Here is a 20,923-nt window from a genome sequence, read left to right as displayed (position 1 = left end):
CTCACCTTCCAGAACAGTAAAACATCTCCAGGCAATGCTCAGGGATCTCAACCCAGGTTTGATTTTAAGAAGGAAATTTTCCTGCAGGGCTCAACTCAGCCCTCTGTCGTTCACTTGGATGGTAGCAGCTTAGCAGCTTCTTGCTTTGAATCCAGACAAAATATTAATTAGACCCCCCTCCCTTGCTATAAGCCTCTCCCAGCTGCACTTATAGGTTGCTGAGACTCCCTTCCCACACACAACTCCTCCTTCACCATCTCCAACTCCACACACTGGCAGCACAGATTCCTCTCTGAGCTCCAGAGCTGAGAAGAGAAGGCTTGGATGTTGGTGATTCCTCTGCTGAGGACTCTCATCTCCCCCCACCAGTCATTTAGGAAGTCAGGATCTCCTTGGTGCAAGGCTGCAGCCTTCTCCTCATTGTCCTAAGCCTGGTCCCTTCTTTGGAGCTCTCCCAGGTGCTGAAATCTAGCACTTTGACCTGTTGTGCTGAATCTTACAAACTTCCCTGGATGTGACCATGGATATGGTATGGCATAATACCCATGCATCAGCCTGGGATGTGTATGGGAGCTGCTGATGGTGCACTGGAGATGTGAAGAGGGTGCACATATGAATGTCTCCTTCACTCAGGGCTGAGGAGGAAGACAAGGGATGTTTTGGATTTCCTCCAAAGAGTGTTCTTGTCCTCGGGAGATGTTCCTGATCGCTCTTTTGATTGCTTTGAGGGAATCTATGGCTGCACCAACCCCTACAGCTGAGGATATAAACCGAGGAGTTGTAAGTGATCTGCTGGAATATGCTCTGTACTCTAACTGGCATGTGGCAGGGGAGACTGGGCAAACTGGGGTGTGAGGGATGGATAATGGATAGATAGATAGAGTTTCATGATTAACCTCCTGTTTGCTGGAAGCTTGATAAATCAGTTTCCATAAAGGCAGCTCAAAGGAAAGAGGAGAAAATCCAAGTTTGTAAAGCCATCAGCCTTCCAGTAAATATGAGCAAATCATCTTAGATACTCTGTAACTGCTGTTGCTTGGTAATGGAGAGATCATTCTGCATTGGATTGATAAAAGAAAGGAAATGGAAGCTGAGGACCAGGGGGTTAAAGTCATTTAGCCGGCTGACTGGGACAAGGCTTACATATACAGCAGCCGACTGCTGACTGCTCTGTCTATCTATCTGATCATGTATGAATCCATTACACATAATTCTTAGAATAAGCCCCATGTTGTCTCATTTGGGGAGATAGAATGCATATCAGTAGTTTTAGCTTTTATGTATTATTCCCAGGAACAATATGTTTTTTAGATTGTAGGTTTGTCCAGAACACGTTGGGTTAACTCTAGATGGTCAGTATCATATTAGAGGAAAGTTCAAGTTGTCGCCCTTTGAATATCAGACATAAGCTCTGGTTTTGCCCGTGGTTAATGTGCACATAATCCACTACTCCCACGCGTCCCTCTAATGAAATTAAGTGTTTTTAATGAGGATGCAGTGATTGTGGATCTACATACAGGGAAGGGGTTAATCCCAGAGATTTGAAGAAAACGCCACCACTCAGAAGCTACTCTTCACAAGGTGCTTTGTGAATAAGGGCACTTTGAATTTAGGATATGCCTCTGCAGCCCCTACGTTTCATTACCATCAGGATGCCCTGACTTATTACCAAGTAATTCATCTTCTACACATCACAGAGACAATTTATTGACTAAAGGTGACACATTGAAAGGTCAGAGATGGGATCACATCCCTAAATTGGGCTACTGCTCTCCGGCCTCTCATTAAGGACAATAATCAGCCCGTAGATTATATTTAGGGCCACAAGCTGATTTGTTTCATAATCACTATATTTTTCAGAACGTGTGTACTATCTACTATGATAAGTTAAGTAGGAGTAAAGACTAAGACGTTGTATCATTACAAGTAATGAGCACTGTTATATAGCGTAACATGGCTGCATAGCGGTGTGCGCAGCATTACCTGTGCACTGTATGTCATCACTGTCTATCCTCATGGGGCATATTCCTCTACTACACATGTGGAGATATACTTGGAGCCTCTGCAGTGATGGAGGCTTTTCTTTGGTGTCATGGAGAATTAGAATGAATAAATTCAGGAAAGTATGTCCATCTTCATGGGGATAAAGTGTGGATAAAGATTAGCACCCTGCAAGTGACACTGCCCTTAGCTCTCATTGATTATTCCTCCATGTAGTCTGGTCACAACCATGTAATGTAGGTCATGAGAAATGTCACTCAGACTGTGGACATATTCTAAGTCCTGGTGTTCATTAATCTTTTATCACCTAAGGGACCTATGTCACTGAATACTCTAGACCAGGCGCTGGCAATGCGTGACTTTGTTTGTCGTGAAACTACAAGAAGCAACATGCCCAGAGAGCATTTGATGGATTGGGCGTAATGTGACTGCTTGTTCGACTACATCTTGAAAACCACAACTGATCTCACCTAGATTTACCCTGCTATAAAAGAAAACCTCTCTGCTATCCTATAATAATAGACTGGAATTAAAAAAAAAAAAAGATAATTTGGCCATTAAACCTCTACAGTTTTGCTCTGGCAACTATGGGTTAAGGCATTGTTACCTACCTTCTTCAGGTATACATTATGTGTTAAAAGGACAATGCAGATCATAAAACAGAAAATAGTTGCCTGCCCTTTCAATGGCATGAAATTTCCTAAAGACTGTCATAAAGCATGGTGGATCTTTATGAGAGCCCTTGACAGAAAGTATTTAAAGCTTAAAATTAGTTACTAAAGCTTAAAAGCCTGCGAATGGCTGGACTATTTCTGCAGTGAGCACAGTGACATAGAGAAGTGACACAAAACCATATCCTGGCGTATGGTGTGCTTACAATTATCATATTGGGAACATCAATGCTGGTAACATCAGGCGTCCAATAATAGGATGGTGAGAAATAGTTTTGACAGTTTTTTGGGATCACATTGCTGGAAGCACTTGCCCGGTTTGATGTCTGCCAATGGGAAAAGTGCAGCATGACAAACGTATTGTACTGCGTTGCTTCCTATGGACCTCCTGTGTCAAGCTGATTCCATCAGTGCCATGCAGAGTTTCCATAATTTGCTGTTGAGTAACAGATGGAAGTTCATTTTAACACTTAGGCAGATTAGTTCTGGTGAGTGTTTCCATCAAGAAGGAAATAGAAGAAAGAAGAACTACGTGAAAGATCCAATTCCCTAAATAAAATGTATTACTTTCCCTGATACTGTTCAGTTAAGTAATAAAAAAGAAGGATTGTCCATACGATCTCCATATATCATTGTGTCTTAGGTGAATAAACAAGGCAGTGATGTTCCTTCCTATCGCAAGTGCTGAGCATTCAGTTCATAGTTTCATCTGACTTGGTTATGTCATACCGTCTGTCCTCTACTTTCTTCTAGTGTTTTTTAGAAATGTAGCTGAAGAAGCTGTCCGGGATTTCCTTAGATGTGTTTTTGTTTTCAAAGAAGATCCTGTCTTTCAGGCAGTTGAGAAACTGGTTGTTTTATGTTGAGACACACAGGGCATACATTATGAGCTGCCTGCACCCACTGCTTCACCCATTTACCTACGGATGGGACTAGATTAAGGTTTGGTTGGTTATTGGCATCGAATGGTAGGTGCCCCTGCCGTTTCCATTAGAGAGACATGTTATAAAATCGGGGAGGCAAAAATCAAGCTTTGCACAGTTCTTTTCTAATCAGTATCCCATCATGTGCCTAGAAACAGCTGGTTAAAACCTCACAGCAGTCCTTCAGTCTTCTAGCTCCTTCAGATATCAATCACAGTTCATTAAACTCCATTGAAGCCCAAGGGAATGGCGACACATTGGTATCTATAGAAATGATGGTTCTTTCAGCAGCAGAGGGGTTAAGTCATTATTATCCTGCAGCTGGAATAATGAAAAAGAAGTCACCCATGCAGCCCATTCTTTATCATGTAATAAGGCAATAACAAGGAAAATAAACCTAAATTTCAGCCATTTTCTAGAAAGCATGAAAAAATGACCTTAAAAAATAGTGTATTTTATAGACAAGGTTCTACCTAAATATTAGGAGCAAAATCACTATATTTCTATTTGCACATGTAGAGCGTGAGCTTAGAGATGAGGTGGTAATTCAGGTTTGATATTGTGTGGGGGGAGATTACATTATGGCACAAGAATGGCAGGTTCTGCGCTGGATAGTAATTGCAGGATCAGAGCACTGTAGCAGAGAGCCCTTCAAGACTGAATGGGTTAGAATGGAGTTCGTTATTTATTGAGAAAGATCAGATTCTACAGTCTTTGTTCACAATGTGGCTATGATAGTGTTGATCTGAACCCATCACATTGCAATAGACTATTTGGCCCTTCAAACTCTGGGTCTACCTAGAAATAGTCAGGTTAATGACTTCAGATAATGCGACTTTGCTTTTAGTGATCGTTGAAACGGAAGAAGTGAAACTGTTGGGTTGGAAATCTTCCAGCTTTGCTGCCAATAGATTCTCCATGTAGGAAAACACTGCATGTCGTAGCTGCTTTATTCTTACAAGACTCGGAAAACACCAAATAGCAGCATGTCCCGTCTCCCATGCCTGGTCCAGAGCTAGCAAATCCGGGAAGGAATTCTCAACATAAACCGTCCTTTATACTAATAAATAATATAATATATAAAATAATATACTCTCCGTTTCATTTAGTCAATTGTAACAGATCTTGGGAGTGGAAACAGTAGAAAAAATTATGATTGGCATCAGCAGGTAAAAGTAGAGTGACATCAAGTGGGATATGCTCTAAGTAGGTCTATAAAGTGCTGAGAATACAGATGTAACATAATGAAAGGACATAGGCTTTACTCATCCAGCAATGCTATCATTACGTGATACATGATGCAAATGCATCTATAATTCCTGTATATTTAGAAACATGGATTGAAGGATTTGTATTCTAATTTGCAGAAAACATCAGCTGTAAATGTAGCTACTATATAACATGTAAAGCATATATTGATTCCCACTGCCATAGTCTTTACAGTATAACTATAGTCTTACTGTACTATGCTATATTATACTATACTATATTTACTATAACCCCAAATCCCAAAAACTAGGAATGCTATATAAAATGTAAAGAAAAGAAGAAGGCAATGATCTGGAAATCTTTTTATATCCATATTTTATTTACAACAGAACATAGAACATATATCAGAAGTTGACCGTTAGACATTTTTCCATTTTTTTGAAAAAATCAACTTTTTAGGAAGTTAGTGGCAAGTTGGCAACAACACACCTCAGAAAAGTTGGGACAGGGTTACCAAAACACTGGAAAAGTAAGTGGTACTAATGAAAAATAGCTGGAAGGTCAATTTTAAACTAAGTCACTTGACTGTGTATAAAAAGGTTGTGTTAGAGGCAGAGTCTCTCAGAAGCAAAGATGGTCAGAGGTTCACCAATTTATGAACAACTGCATCTAAAAATTGTAGAATAATTTTAGAAAAACATTCCTCAGCGTAAAATTGCAAAGACTTTGAATATCCTACCATCTAAAGTACATAATATCGTCAAAAGATTCAGAGATTTTGGAGAAATCCATGTGCACGAGGGACAAAGTCGATGATTAGTATTGGATTCTTGTGATCTACTGGCTCTAAGGCAGTACTCATAGGCGGATTATAATGATGGCAATCCGGGCTACCCGGGGCTCCGGGGGGGCTATGGACGGATTGCCCTCATTATATGTGCGACCCCACGGCACATACCGGCAGACAGTGGCGGGGGGGGCCCCGGGGGCCCCCGGACCACTCCCCCAGCAGCGGTGCACGGCCGCTGCTTCTCATTCGGCCGGGCCAGCACTGCAGCAGTTAACTTCCTTGTGTGCTGGCCTGGCCGCGTCACTGCTAGGAGACACGGCCCTGTGCGCAGTCGTGTCTCCTAGCTGTGACGTCACGCAGTGCGCGCCCGGCCTGCACTGCTACTTACCACCGGAGAGGAACAGGAGCCAGGAGGACTAGAGCCGAGCCGGGGGATGGTGAGTGTGTGTGTGAGAGAGATTGTGTATGTGTGAGAGTGAGTGTATGTATGTATGTATGTATGTATGTGTGTATGTGTGTGCAGGCAGATATCATTGTGTGATGTCTGTTTACATGTATTTTTGTGTTTCAAATGTGTTTATGCGTGTATGTATATGTCTGTATATGTTTGTGTGCGTGACTGCGTGCGGCCTCCTGCTGAGTATAGATGGCGCCATGCGGCCTCCTGCTGTCTCTGGAGGGGGGCCGTGCGGCCTCCCACTGTGTATAGATGGCACCGTGCGGCTCCCTGCTGTGTATAGATGGCACAGTGCGGCCTCCCGCTGTGTCTAGATGGCTCTGTGCGGGCTCCCTGCTGTGTATAGATGGCTCCGTGCGGCCTCCCGCTGTGTCTACATGGCTCCGTGCGGCCTCCTGCTGTGTATAGATGGCTCCGTGCAGCCTCCTGCTGTGTATAGATGGCTCCGTGCGGCCTCCCGCTGTGTATAGATGGCTCCGTGTGGCCTCCCGCTGTGTATAGATGGCTCCGTGCGGCCTCCCGTTGTGTATAGATGGCTCCGTGCGGCCTCCCGCTGTGTACAGATGGCTACGTGCGGCCTCCCGCTGTGTATAGATGGCGCCTTGCGGCCTCCCGCTGTTTATAGATGGCTACGTGCGGCCTCCCGCTGTTTATAGATGGCACCGTGCGGCTCCCTGCTGTGTATAGACGGCTCCGTGTGGCCTCCCGCTGTGTATAGATTGCTCCGTGCGACCTCCCGCTGTGTACAGATGGCTACGTGCGGCCTCCCGCTGTGTATAGATGGCACCGTGCGGCCTCCCGTTGTGTATAGATGGCTACGTGCGGCCTCCCGCTGTGTATAGATGGCTACGTGCGGCCTCCCGCTGTGTATAGATGGCTACGTGCGGCCTCCCGCTGTGTATAGATGGCTCCGTGCGGTCTCCCGCTGTGTATAGATGGCTCCATGCGGTCTCCCGCTGTGTATACATGGCTACGTGCGGCCTCCCGCTGTGTATAGATGGCGCCGTGCGGCCTCCCGCTGTTTATAGATGGCTACGTGCGGCCTCCCGCTGTTTATAGATGGCACCGTGCGGCTCCCTGCTGTGTATAGACGGCTCCGTGTGGCCTCCCGCTGTGTATAGATTGCTCCGTGCGGCCTCCCGCTGTGTACAGATGGCTACGTGCGGCCTCCTGCTGTGTATAGATGGCGCCGTGTGGCCTCCCGTTGTGTATAGATGGCTACGTGCGGCCTCCCGCTGTGTATAGATGGCTACGTGCGGCCTCCCGCTTTGTATAGATGGCTCCGTGCGGTCTCCCGCTGTGTATAGATGGCTATGTGCGGCCTCCCACTGTGTATACATGGCTCCGTGCGGCCTCCCACTGTGTATAGATGGCTCCGTGCGGCCTCCCGCTGTGTATAGATGGCTCCGTGCGGCCTCCCGCTGTGTATAGATGGTGCCGTGCGGCCTCCCGCTGTGTATAGATGGCGCCGTGCGGCCTCCTGCTGTGTATAGATGGCGCCGTGCGGCCTCCCGCTGTGTATAGATGGCTACGTGCGGCCTCCCGCTGTGTATAGATGGCTACGTGCGGCCTCCCGCTTTGTATAGATGGCTCCGTGCGGCCTCCTGCCGTGTATAGATGGCTCCGTGCGGCCTCCTGCCGTATATAGATGGCTACGTGCGGCCTCCTGCCGTGTATAGATGGCTCCGTGCGGCCTCCCGCTTTGTATAGATGGCTCCGTGCGGCCTCCTGCCGTGTATAGATGGCTCCGTGCGGCCTCCTGCCGTATATAGATGGCTACGTGCGGCCTCCTGCCGTATATAGATGGCTACGTGCGGCCTCCTGCCGTGTATAGATGGCTCCGTGCGGCCTCCTGCCGTGTATAGATGGCTCCGTGCGGCCTCCTGCCGTGTATAGATGGCTCCGTGCGGCCTCCTGCCGTGTATAGATGGCTCCGTGCGGCCTCCTGCTGTGTATAGATGGCTACGTGTGCTCAATATTGAGTCATACAATTAATGTAAGGCTATGTGCCCACGATGCAGAAATGCTCCGGATTTTTTTTGAGCATTTCTGCATCTCCCTGGCAGAAAAAACGCATGCGGATTGTACGTGCGGATTGTACATGCGGATTGTACATGCGTTTTTCCTGCCAGGGACATGCGGATGTGAAGCGTTCTTCACATGCATTTCCGCATGCGGGTTGACAAGCGCTTTCCAAGCGATTTTAGCATCACTTGGAAAGTGCTTGACAACTTGGTCACACTATATAAATCCATGCAACCGGCATGGATTTATATAGTGTGACCGTAAAAGAATGGTAAAAAATAAATATATACTTACCTTCTGATGGCCTGCCGACGTCAGCGGTCGCGTGACCCGTCACTTGACTAAATGACGTCACGGCAGGTCCTTTTCAGACCATCGCGAGCTGCCGGCAAGCCAGAACGCATCGGATAAAGACAACGGGGGCCATCAGAAGGTAAGTATAATATTTATTTTTTCTTTTATTCTTTTTTTTACAGGTTCTATGGTACCTGGGTCCGGAGGAGAGTCTCCTCTTCTCCAAACCCGGGTACCATCCGCACATTAAAACGCATGGATTCTGCATGTACAGATGCAGTCTTGCGGATTACATGTGTTCCAATGCAAGTCAATGGCGGCGAAAGCACCGCGCTTCCGCAAAATGATTGTTAGTGCTGTGGATTTTTCCGCAATGATGATAATCCGCAGCGGAAATTTCCGCAGCATGTGCACAGCACATGCGGATTATCATTGGGGAACATGGCAGACCTTCTACCAAGAGTTTTATAAGCGTTTCCACAGCGGAATTGCCGCTGCGGAAACGCTTAAAAAACGCGTAGTGGGCACACAGCCTAAAAAAATGATTATAATTAATATTGTGCCAAATTAATTTCACATGAACTATCACATGATCTATCACAGGGTATCATGTGACATGTCACGTGATACATCAGGTGTGTGTGTGTGTGGGGTGGGGGGCCTGCGCCTTCTAAACTGCCCGGGGCCCTTGCTACTCTTAATCCACCCCTGGCAGTACTGCATTAAAATCAGGCATGATTCAGTCGTGTAAATCACTGCATGGGCTCTGGAATATGTCCAGAAATCAATGTCTGTAAACATAGTTCGTTGTGGAATCCACAAATGCAAGTTAGAGATCTATCATGCAAAGAAGAAAAAGCCATGTATTAACACAATCCAGAAATGCTGATGTCTTCCCTGGGCTAAAGCTCATTTAAAATGGAAAAAAAGAGTTGAAATAGAAAACTGTTCTGTGGTCAGATGAATTAAAATTGAAAACTCTTTACGGATTATGTGTCCTGCAAAATCAAGAGAAGCAGGACCATCCAGCTAGTTATCTGTGCTCTGTTCAAAAGCCTGCATCTCCAATGGTATGGAGTTACATTAGTGCCTATGGCACAGGCAGTTTACACCTTGAAAGGCAAGGTTTTAGAACAATACAGATGTCTACTTTAGGGAAGGCCTTATATATTTCAGCAAGGACTCATGCAGGAGATGAGACAAGGATATCAGGGCTGTCTGACATTATACAGTGGTGTCAAAAAGTGTTTGCCCCTTTCCTGATGTTTGTCACACTTAAATGTTTCAGATCACAAAAGAAATGTAAATATTAGACAAAGATAAAACAATTAAAAACAAAATGTAGTTTTTAAATGAAGGTCTTTATTATTAAGGGAAAAAGAAATCCAAACCTTCAGAGCCCTGTGTGAAAAAGTGATATCCCCCCCCCCTCCACTTAAAACATAAATTAACTGTGGTTTATCACATCTTTAGGAAGCTGAGTTTAATTTACCTAGCCACACACAGGCCTGATTACTGCCACACCTGTTCTCAATCAAGAAATCACTTAAATAGGACCTGCCTGACAAAGTGAAGTAGACCAAAAGATCCTCAAAAGCAGGCCATCATGCTGCATCCAAAGAAATTCAGGAACAAATGAGAAACAAAGTAATTGAGCTCTATCAGTTTGTAAAAGGTTCTAAAGCCATTTCTAAAGCTTTGTGACTCCAGCCAATCACAGTGAGAGCTATTATCCACAATGGCAAAAACATGGAACAGTGGTGAACCTTCCCAGGAGTGGCCGGCCGACCAAAATTACCCCAAGAGCTCATCGACGACTCATCCAAAAGGTCACAAAAGACCCCACAACAACATCCAAAGAACTGCAGGCCTTACTTGCCTCACTGATGGTCAGTGTTCATGTCTCCACCATAAGAAAGAGATTGGGCAAAAATCACATGCATGGCAGAGTTCCAAGACGAAAACCACTGCTGAGCAAAAAGAACATAAAAGCTTGTCTAAGTTTTGCCAGAAAACATCTTGATCGCCAAGACTTTTGGGAGAATACTCTGTGGACTGACGAGAGAAAAGTTGAACTTTTTGGAAGGTGTATGTCCCATTACATCGGGCATAGAAGTAACACAGCATTTCAGAAAAGGAACATCATACCAACAGTAAAATATGGTGGTGGTAGTGTGATGGTATGGGGCTATTTTTCAACATGAAAAATTTGGTGAAAGGTCCTGTTTAACCCCTATAAAATAGGTTATAGTGTAGATTTACTTATTGCATTTTATACAAAAACTGTTTTATTAGATATGTAGATGAGGGGGCTTCACTGCACTCTTTGTGTAGCCAAGAGATCAGTGCACTGTTCCACAACCTCAATTACAATCCTCCACACCTCAACCTTGTTTTGGAGCACTGCATGAATTGAATTCACAGCTCAGCACACACTGGCACTGCATAAGCCGAAAATACTGTACATACAGTGTCAGTGTGCAGATGCAAACTCATTCCTTTTCTGTCTGCAGAGCTTGCTTACTGAACAATGGATGACACAGCAGGATGCCGATGCTGACAGAAGAGAAGGATGAGAGAGTACACCCGCTGACACTGCAGAAACCGAGCACACGCACACAGTGTCAGTGTGTGTATGCCCTCATCCCTCTGTCCTGTCAGCATCGGCCATCCGCTACTGTGTGATCCAGTGTTCAGTCATTTGCCACTGCAGACAGTGGAGAGTTGTGAACGCACCTGCACACTGACATTGTGTGCTTTTGTTTCCTACAGTGTCAGTGTGTACAGGGCAGAATATTCAATAAAGATTGCGCTGCAAAGCAAGCACTGTGAATCAACATAAGGTGAGGTGTGGAGGATTCTAATTGAGGAGGCAGAACGGTGCATTGAGGTTTAGCCACGCCGAGGGTGTTTTGAGGCCCCCTCATTTACATATCTAATAAAATGTATTTTATATAAAACACAATGAGAAAAATATGCACTACAAGTATGATTTTTTTATAGGGAATAAATCTACTATATGAATGTAAAAATGGTTTAATGTGAGTTTACAGATGCTCTTTAAGTTTTGTTTTTCTTATATTTTATCACAATTCCACCAACTGAATATTTTTCACAACTCAGAAAACCTTTTCTTAGCACATATATCAGAACTGGAAGTAAGTTAATCAATTCAATGCAAATCAAATTTTTGTCAAATGTTTAGGAATGCGTCGAATTCAGCAATTCAATCAATTTGCGATTTTATTCACGCAAAGGGGCAAAAATGGCGATTGCCATTTTACACATTGCAGAAGATTTCATCAACCATCAACCAGGCTCATATGACCTTGCATGAGGCCAGGTGTTCTTTTACCACTATCACATCACATGGTATAGTACAGCCAATCATGAGGAATTATAGCCTATATAAAAGCAGAGGCAGGGAATGCAGCAGCCATTTTGGGATGAATGTATAGTAAGAGTACATCACAACATCACAGCTCACAGTTTAGCAATAGAAATAAGGAGAGAAAACCATATGACAGTGAACAAATTATACAGATAGTGTGTGTGATAGCACAGAAGTGAAGAACGATTACAATCCGTTTACTGATATTTACGTTTGCCATGTATGCGGAGGTCACTTTGATATTACTAATGCTGTATTTGCATTAAAGACTTTCATAAGTATTGGATACAGTCCTAAGAGACTTCAAGGTGTTTTGCGCATCTTTATAAGGGCAGTTGAAGTACCTGAGATTTGCCATGAGCCAAATATTTTTTTTAATTCACAAAAGCTGGTGAATTCAAATTGTAAAACTTTTGCTCATCTTTAACCAGAAGTATTACATGTTAATAAAGGGTTTTCTTTTCTATAATTTAAAAATGGTTCTGCTCTTTTCTACAACCACCTTCATTTCTGCCCGTCCATGGGCTCCTTCCCATACCAGCGAAGGGGACTGAACTGCAATATCAAAAACAGTCCATGAACAGACATGGTGCAGTTTATGAAAAAAATCAGACTGTTATTTCTAATCCTGGACAAATTTACTGTCTCAGTGGCTTTTTAAGATGATGTGATTATTGGCAATTTTTCAATCTTCTTTCTTGTGACCTATTGAAGGTGCTGTACTTGAGCAGCAGAGTTGAGAAGTACTTTATTAGGCAATGTTGCACCAAGTCCATGCATTTGAATTGGTTGAGAATATATTTGCAGATTTTGTGTTCCATTTGGAAATCCAATGTCTTTGCACGCTACAAAAAACAAGTATATATAATTGGTTTAGAATGCCGTAGATTATGTACATATGAGATAGACCAATTAGATTGTATTAAATGTATTTCTTGATACAAAGTATACCAAAGCTGAGTAAGAAATATCAAGTGCTTTGTATGACTGGAAACATGCTAGTGCACATACATCTGTCCTTACACTAAGTGGGGTATCATTGTCTTCTCAAACACCATTTACATCATTGTTTTCTCTCTATTGGCTATGATGAAAAGTAGAAAGCTATTTGGCTAAGTACATCCTGCATAGTATGGAGAACAGCCCAGCTTTTGGTCATAGAGGCGAGATCCCACTGGATGCCATTCAGGAATCAGGATTTCAGTACTGCGGAAGGGATTGTATTGCACTTAGGATATTTCAACATGATGTTGCTGTTACGGTGATCATTGAATCTGACCTGTTGCCTCGAGGTGACCAGTCACTTGGTTCCTGAGTTGACTGATGATGAAGACACATAGAAGGTTAAATGTAGAGCGGATTTTCGGTGGGGAAGATGTATTGGTTTGTCATTTAAGAAATACAAAAGGATTTCTCCCCATGGCGCATCTGTCAGCCTTTAAGTACCACCAGCGTCCCTGACCTGTGTTATCTATGGCAAGCCACGTTCATTTATTATGCAGTCACGCTTACTTAGCTAAACACCCATTGTCCATCTGGGAGAAGATGCTCTTTCCAAACAGGTGCCAGATGTATTGGCTTGCTCTTTGTGTAATTAAATTCATCTGTCAGGCGTTAGTGATGTCTCCTACAGGAACCACTTCCAATGCAGAAAATGAAGGCTGGAAATTGCATTGTTTCCCACAGCCAAGGTTGATTGTACTCTTGTTGGCAACTTGCCCCAAGCGCGAGGAGGGCAGGACCCAGGATGTGGTGGGTTTTACTAGCCTGTGGCTTGCCAAGTGGTCTGTTCTGTGCAGAAGGTGCTTGTTCAAACATTGCTAATGGAAAACCACAAAACATTAGCATGTTGCGACAGCAGTGTTCTGGCTTGTTTCGAGCTCTGTCCAGTCAAAGCCTCTACACGTTCCAAGATTGACAGGAAACGCGTTTCTAAATAAAAGCCAGTGTTACTAGTCAGTACCGACCCCTGGGCTATGGGCTCTCCTATGCGCTTGTACTGTGGCTGTATAATCTGGACAAGCTCCTATATCCAGTTCATGTCTGATTTAGCGAATCATTTATTTTCTGAAACAAAAATCCCTGTAATGCTAGAAAGAGCAGATGGCTGATCCCGAAATCAATGCCAGCCCTGTCACGGACCCCTTATGCCCCGAATAAAGATTCCTTGGACTAAGCATTTAGGAATACCGTCATCATATATTATGATAAAGATAAGTTTTATCTGGTGTATGTTCAGAGGTAAGCCTCATTCACATGGAAGTATTTTGGTCAGGATTTGTATACCAAAACTAAATAAGAAGATATGGACCTCTTCTGTGTTTCGGGCCCTACTCATGGTTTTGGATCAAATTTCTGCTATGTGAGAATGCCCTTTTGTCCTTTGCTCACACCAGCGTATACATCAGACGAGTGCTATCCAATTTTTTATCGGATCAATGTTATTCAATGGGGTAGAATCTGTCTGAAAAAATTGCATTGTGCTGTGATTTCCCTTTGAAATCGGATGACACTCACCCATTCAAGTCTATGGGTGTGTGGAAACCATTAGACTGCACTCTCATGACATCCGAGTGCAATCCAATTTCCGTGGACTCACAGAATGGAGAAGATGGAGAAATTTTTGTTCTCCATCTCCTCCTTGCAGTGTGCACTGATTCTCTCATCCATGAGGATCGGATCACACTATGCCGACACTCGGATCAAACTCTGGACAAAGCTTGATCGGAGTGTCATTTGCATAATCAACCCGATTCTCACAGATGAGAGAAACTATGGCTGTCTGACCATAGCCTCATAGACATATCTGAAGCTATAATTTCAGGTCATGAGACCAGCAGTGAGGAATTGCTATGATCATACAGATGTTAAAATGTGGCCATGTTATAGTCATCGGATTTAGTCCTATCTCTGAGAAAGAACCACATTGTAACTGCAGAAAATCACTGCTGAAAATGCTGAGAATTTTCAGCTACGCAAATGTGTGTATATTAAGGGTCTATTCACACCCAGAAGATTTGTTGCAGAAAATTCTTATTCATCTATGTAGCAATGCAAAAAAAGAAATCCTTGTGCTTTCTGCAGAACCGTCCCAGATAGATGTAGGAAACTGATTTCCAATCATGGAAATTTCTTCAACAGCTCTAATGGGTTTCAATGTACCTTTAGGGTATGTTCACATGGGACATATATGCTGCTGTTTTTGCAGCCAGATTTGCAGAGCAGAAAATCTGCAGCGTATTATATTAAGATTATACCAACACGGAAAAAATGCTCCAGCCATACGCTGTTACAAATCCAAATGAAGAGGGGGGTATCCAGCATTCCAGATTAAAAATTTCTTCATTCAATCATCAAATAGCCATAAAATCCATCCAAACCTGGTGTGCAGACTCTCTTCCAACGCGTTTCAGGCACACAATGCATACTTAGTCACGGACTGTCTTGGCGGTGCGTCTGTACAGCACTTTAGTATGGATTTTCTGGCTATTTGGCGATTGAATAAAGAAGATTTTAATCTGGAGTGCTGGATACGTCTCTCTTCATTTGGAAGCGCATTATTTTACAAAATCTCCAAACAATACATAAAAAATCTGTGAGGGAGTTTACTCAAAAATGTAACTGCAGTGCAGCATGTCAATGTATACGGCAGATCTGCAATGCGGATACAACACAGACACTCACCCATTTACTGTATAAATGAATTGGATTTTAGACACCCCAGTTACATGGTGCGGGGAAAAAATCAGCATTCTGTAGGTATAAAAATCGGATGTATGCTCATTGTTGTGCGGACTCTATTCTATAATTTGTGCTGCAATAATGTGAAATGCCGGACAAAATACTAGATCTGTGTAGGAGAAAATGTTCAGGGTGAAATCTGTAGAAAATCAGCAGCTAAATCCATGGTAAAATGTGAATGTAAGTCACGAGGATTCTGCCCCAGATTACTTGGGGATTTCCTAATCAGAATTTTACTAAAGAAGGACTACACTCATTGAAATAAAATAGGCGAGTGCAAATTGCCTAAAAATGTTACTAGAATATTATGGTTTACAGAAATAAGCAGATGGTAATGATGAAACCCAGTGGTAGGAAGATGATTATAGTGCAGGAAAGGTGAGATAATTATAGTCCAAGATGCTGTGTGTGTGGGTGTATGCTCAAATACAATAACATATGAATCAGAATATCTAAAATAATTCAATACATTGTGATCATCATGTTCACTCCAGAAAAAGATGGCCATGGTTCTTCTTACTGTACATGCAGAATTCGAGAGCAGTTTAGCAGATTATTTGGCATATATTCCTTATTGTGTGTCCTGGAGCCACGACTTACTGTGTCCACACTTTTCTCTAAGATCTATGGTAGAACGGATACACAGAACCAACCAAACATATGGATTACTGATGGAGACCTTACTATTATCAATTAATGAAATAGTAGCGAGGAAGATTATTTAAAGGGTATCTGCCACCATGTTTTTGCCACCTATGCTGAGAGCAGCATAATGTAGGGGCAATGACCCTGATTCCACTGATGTGTCACTTACAGGGCTGCTTGCTGTAGTTTTGATAAAATCACAGTTTTATCAACAGGAGATTATCACTAGAGGACTAGTAAACCTGCTGCCAGGTATTCAAGCATATTCATGAGCTCTGTATAACCCCTCCCTCACCACTGATTGGCAGCTTTCTGTGTACACTGTACATGGGCAGAAGCTGTCAATCAATGATGTGGACAGGGTTATACAGAGCTCAGCATTCAGAGAACTGCTAGATCTGCAGCAGAGAAAACTGATTTTATCAAAATGACAGCCCAATAAGTGATACATCGCAGGAATCAGGGACTCTGCTCTACATTATGCTTCTTTCAGATTAGTTGTCAAAAACATGGTGGCAGATACCCTTTTAATGATTATTGCATGAATTGATAAAAGTAAGGGCTTGCTGGAATCCGGGTCTCTGCCCCTACATTGTGCTGCTCTCCGATAGGGTAGAAAACATGTGATGACAGATTCCCTTTAACTAAACTCAAGCCCTGGCAGGACAGCACACTATGATGGTGGGTACACCCTGCTCAGTCCTGGTGGAATAGGGGACATTATACAGTATATTATAGTATGCTAGCACACTATGGAGCGGTATGACATGAATACTCGCTGGTATGCAGGATGGTCAGACATGGATTGGTTAGTTTTGGCGCTGCTAATTCATGCCATAGGCTCATCATTAATGCTGTTGAAATATGACTTGATCAAACCATTTAACCGAACTGTCGCGTGAATGCAAATAGGTTTATCTCTTTGGAAACATCCAGCGACTTTGATAACACAGGTTCTTGTCTTCTCTTATTATTCAGATTTCATCAGCTTTTAAAATGCAATTAATTATGTCTCCAGCCACCATATCCTGTGCACCAATATGATACTGTTTTTGACACCTCTTTGATAGTGTCTGATCACTTATAACACTGTCTGGAGCTATAGAGCGGCACCATTGTGTGACTGATTGACATATACAGTCATGAGGAATAATTAGTATACTGTTCTGCGGTTCTAAATACTCATAATGAAGCCGGGAGTTTCCAGAAAGAGCAATCTTATGAAAGAAGGCTTGTGATGGGTGGTGCGAAATAGTATTTCCAGATTACTACATATCTATAAATCACCAGTGTCTTAGCGACAAACATCCTTGTTCTGAATGCGGTGGGTTACAGGGACCTCCGACATCTCACTAATTCCCCTAAAGTGACGGCATTAGCTCATCCTCCCTGACCTTTATGCTAAGTTTAGACAGCTGTATCCAGAGAGACACACAATAGGGAGTGTGATCGTATGAATGGAGATGGAGGAACATTACGGGTGGTGGGTCATAGCTTGGCTTTGGCATTCTTCATACAACTTGCTATTATTAGAGGAGGGTCTGAGCCAACTATACCAAAAGAAAACCCTTAGCATTCCCATAAAAGAACCCTGCTGTCTGGATTTAGTATCAATTCTATAAGACATAATTAATTAGCTCTACGAATTTTTTGTCTTTCATTCTCTCCACCATTCTTGACGTCGGGAACAGACTGTTTTGTATGGCGCCTCACTGTATTGCTGTCACATATCTGCGGTGATTAGTATTCAGCTAAACTTCACCGTTAAGCTTTCACTTACTAGAAACATATTGTAATTATGTGGAATAATATCTTTACCCATATGTAGCAATTTTCTAAGCACTAACGTGAGGCACCAGAAGGATATTTCAATTTTGATGTGCCTAAAGGGTAACTTACAACTTGCCTTTGATTTCTAGTGACACCGCCACTTGCGCTTAGATATTCTTGTCTGTAGGAATCGTCCCTGGGTTTTATTGAGACCAACCGCATAACATCATGTTTCTTGTTCTGTCAGATTCAATCCTCGCTATCTGCTTTTTACAATGTCTGATTTATACGTTAAGATTTATTGAGAAAGATTATTTAAAGTTCAGTCATGATCATGTCATGATGTGAAACGAAGAATTATACGTCTCTATACAGTGCTCTGCCTGGCTGGCAGTAAATTGCCCTTGGAAGTTGTTTTCAAGCGTTATCCATCTAAGAATGAAAAAAAAAAAAAAAGTCTCCATAAAGAGTTCTTTTGTGGGAAATCTTGCAGTCAGAATGCCAATGTCCTATCTACCCTTCACCAATTCACACTGACACTGCTGTACAATCCAGGACTGCATAAAATGCAGATCCGTGCTGCAGCTTGAACTGGCTCCAAATCTGCCATGCAGATGTATTAAACTGAGCTTAACGGTAACCTGTACTGACACCAGACGTATACTGAATAGAATGAATCAGGTCTTAGAAATGGCAAGCGCTCAATACAAACCAGTGTATGCCTAGAAATATATCCTTCCCCGGAAAGCTGCTTTACTATGTGTCCCTTATTATAGAAATATTATCAGATGGACTCACATAAAATAACTCATTTTAATGCATCATTGCAATTTTTGGTTTTTATTCCATTCTCAGGACTTTTTTTGAAAGTGGATGTCTCGACAAAGAAACTATAGTTACATCATAAACTAGCGCAAATTATAGCACAAATCAGCTCCAGCCCTTGTCTGACCTAATTCTGCTCTGCTAGAGCATGGACAGGCAAAATGACAAAAAATGTGTTAAGAGGTCCAAATAAGCAAATCCAGCTCAACAGAGGTAAATTTGTCACTGATTATTTATAGACATTAATGCGTTTCTGGTGCGTTAAGCACCGTTACTTATGGTATGAGTAAGGGCAGAGACAGACTGCTGTATAACTCGTGCGAGGATTGCATCGCACTGGACGGACTAGCCGTCACCTCTCCTGACCTGAGCGTGACAGCATGGTGTATTTCTATGCAGCTGTCAAGTTCAGGTCAGAAGAGCAGACAGGCAGTACGAGGTTTACGATGCTATCCTCGCACAAGAAATACGGCAGTCTGTCTCTGCCCTAAGGGTGCTTAACGCACCAGATACGCATTGGTTTACACGGACAAGCTGTAGATATGACTTTTTGGCTGCATACTGTTTTAATGGCTACACGTAAAGGCTGAAAGTTTTTCCTCCACTGAGCTAGATACACTTTTTTTAGATTCCCTCAAGTCTCACCAAAGGCAGTGGTAATTTTTTTCAGCCTCCGGTAGTTTATCAGTCAGATTTTGATGTACTGCTTTCCATCCTATAATAAACTTATGACTCACAATACATTTGTTGCATTCTACTCCATTCTATTTCTCATAAAGACAGTTGACAATAAACATTTATGGAATATCCACCTTTGGGACCTATATCTATCTCCGAACTAGGGGTTGCCCATTCTGACTGAAGCTTAGAGTAAGCACTGTTCTCCATTCACTTCTGTGGGAGTTCAGAATACAGCTGAGCACACTTTCATCAGCTGCTTTTGGAACTCCGACATTTTGTGAATGGAGATGGTGACAAATGCATGACGACCACCTCTCCCTACTTGGGCACCATCCCTCGATCCCCCAATTAGGAATTAGATTTGAGACGCAGAGATGGGACCCACATTTATTAGACATTTGTGGCATATTCATTGTAAATGCTACACATGTCTGTTGTGAAATAACCCCTCTAAGTGAATGTGCCCTCTTCTATTTTGTGTCTAGTTTTTTGGTGCTTTTTTTCTCCTGTTTTTCATTTTTCGTTTCAATTTACAAAGAATTTTTTTTTCTTTTAACTTGCACCTTTTTAAAGTCTATTTTATAAGTGTTCACCTGTGTTTCTTTTATGTTTGCTTATATGGGTGAGGTTTTAGGCTTCCAAATGCAATATTTTTTTTATTTATTTTTTATAGTCACATATTTTTGCACAAATGTTCTCCAGTCCCTCCCTATAATGTTTTTATGTATGTTGGAAAGTATGGCACACATTTTGTAACTTTTTACCAGAACATGTGAATTTTTTTGTGCTAAAAGAAGTCACAAAATGGGTTAAAATGAACCTTTCACAAGGTTTGTCGCATGTGAGATAAGGCCAGCACCTTTCACCCCTGATATACAACATTCTAATATGCTGTATATATGCCCCCAATCCGGCCTGCAAGACAAGAAAAATAACTTTTATTATACTCCCCTACGGGGCTGTTGGATCCGATGGGCGTTGCTGGTCTTGATCCGGCGCCTCCTCTCTTCTTGCGATGCTGCCCTCCTTCTGTGCTTCGTGTGGATGACGTGTCCTACGTCATCCACATAGTGTCCCCCGGCATCGCACTCCTGCATAGGCGCACTTCTCTGTGACCTGTCGAGGGCAGAGCAAAGTACTGCAGTGCGCATGCGCAGGAAAAGACCAAAGAGCGCTGGCACATGCGCACTGCAGTACTTTGCTCTGCCCTCAACAGGTTAGAGAAGTGCGCCTGTGCAGGAGCGCAATGCCGGGGCACACTGTGTGGATGGCATAGGATGCGTCATCCACACGAAACAGGGAAGGAGGACGTCATCGCAAGAAGAGAGGAGGCACAGAACCAAGACCAGAAGCGCCCATCGGACCAGACCAGCAAGTACTGTATAATAAAAGGTATTTTTCTTGTCTTGCAGGCCAGATTGGGGGAATATATACAGAATATTAGAATGCTGTATATAAGGACTGAAAGGTGGTGGCCGTATCTCACATGGGACAAAACTG

At 43.0% G+C, this 20,923-nt stretch overlaps 1 protein-coding gene across 2 annotated transcripts in view; it reads left to right on the top strand.

The window, feature by feature from the left end:
- Window positions 1-226: 226 nt before the first annotated feature.
- The window catches only part of MMP17 (matrix metallopeptidase 17), a 213,261-nt gene continuing 192,564 nt past the window's right edge, over window positions 227-20,923 (top strand). For both annotated transcript variants that reach the window (XM_073676094.1, XM_073676096.1), the window contains exon 1: window positions 227-780. In XM_073676094.1, the coding sequence (XP_073532195.1) occupies window positions 655-780 (126 nt within the window). In that variant the 5' untranslated portion in view covers window positions 227-654. The remainder of the gene's footprint in view (window positions 781-20,923) is intronic.

Source organism: Phyllobates terribilis, unplaced genomic scaffold, assembly GCF_046119375.1.
Source record: "Phyllobates terribilis strain yellow unplaced genomic scaffold, ASM4611937v1 Scaffold_1__5_contigs__length_1240528914, whole genome shotgun sequence".
In the NCBI taxonomy this organism is placed as follows: Eukaryota; Metazoa; Chordata; class Amphibia; order Anura; family Dendrobatidae; genus Phyllobates; species Phyllobates terribilis.
This window is presented reverse-complemented; position numbering and strand designations above follow the sequence as displayed.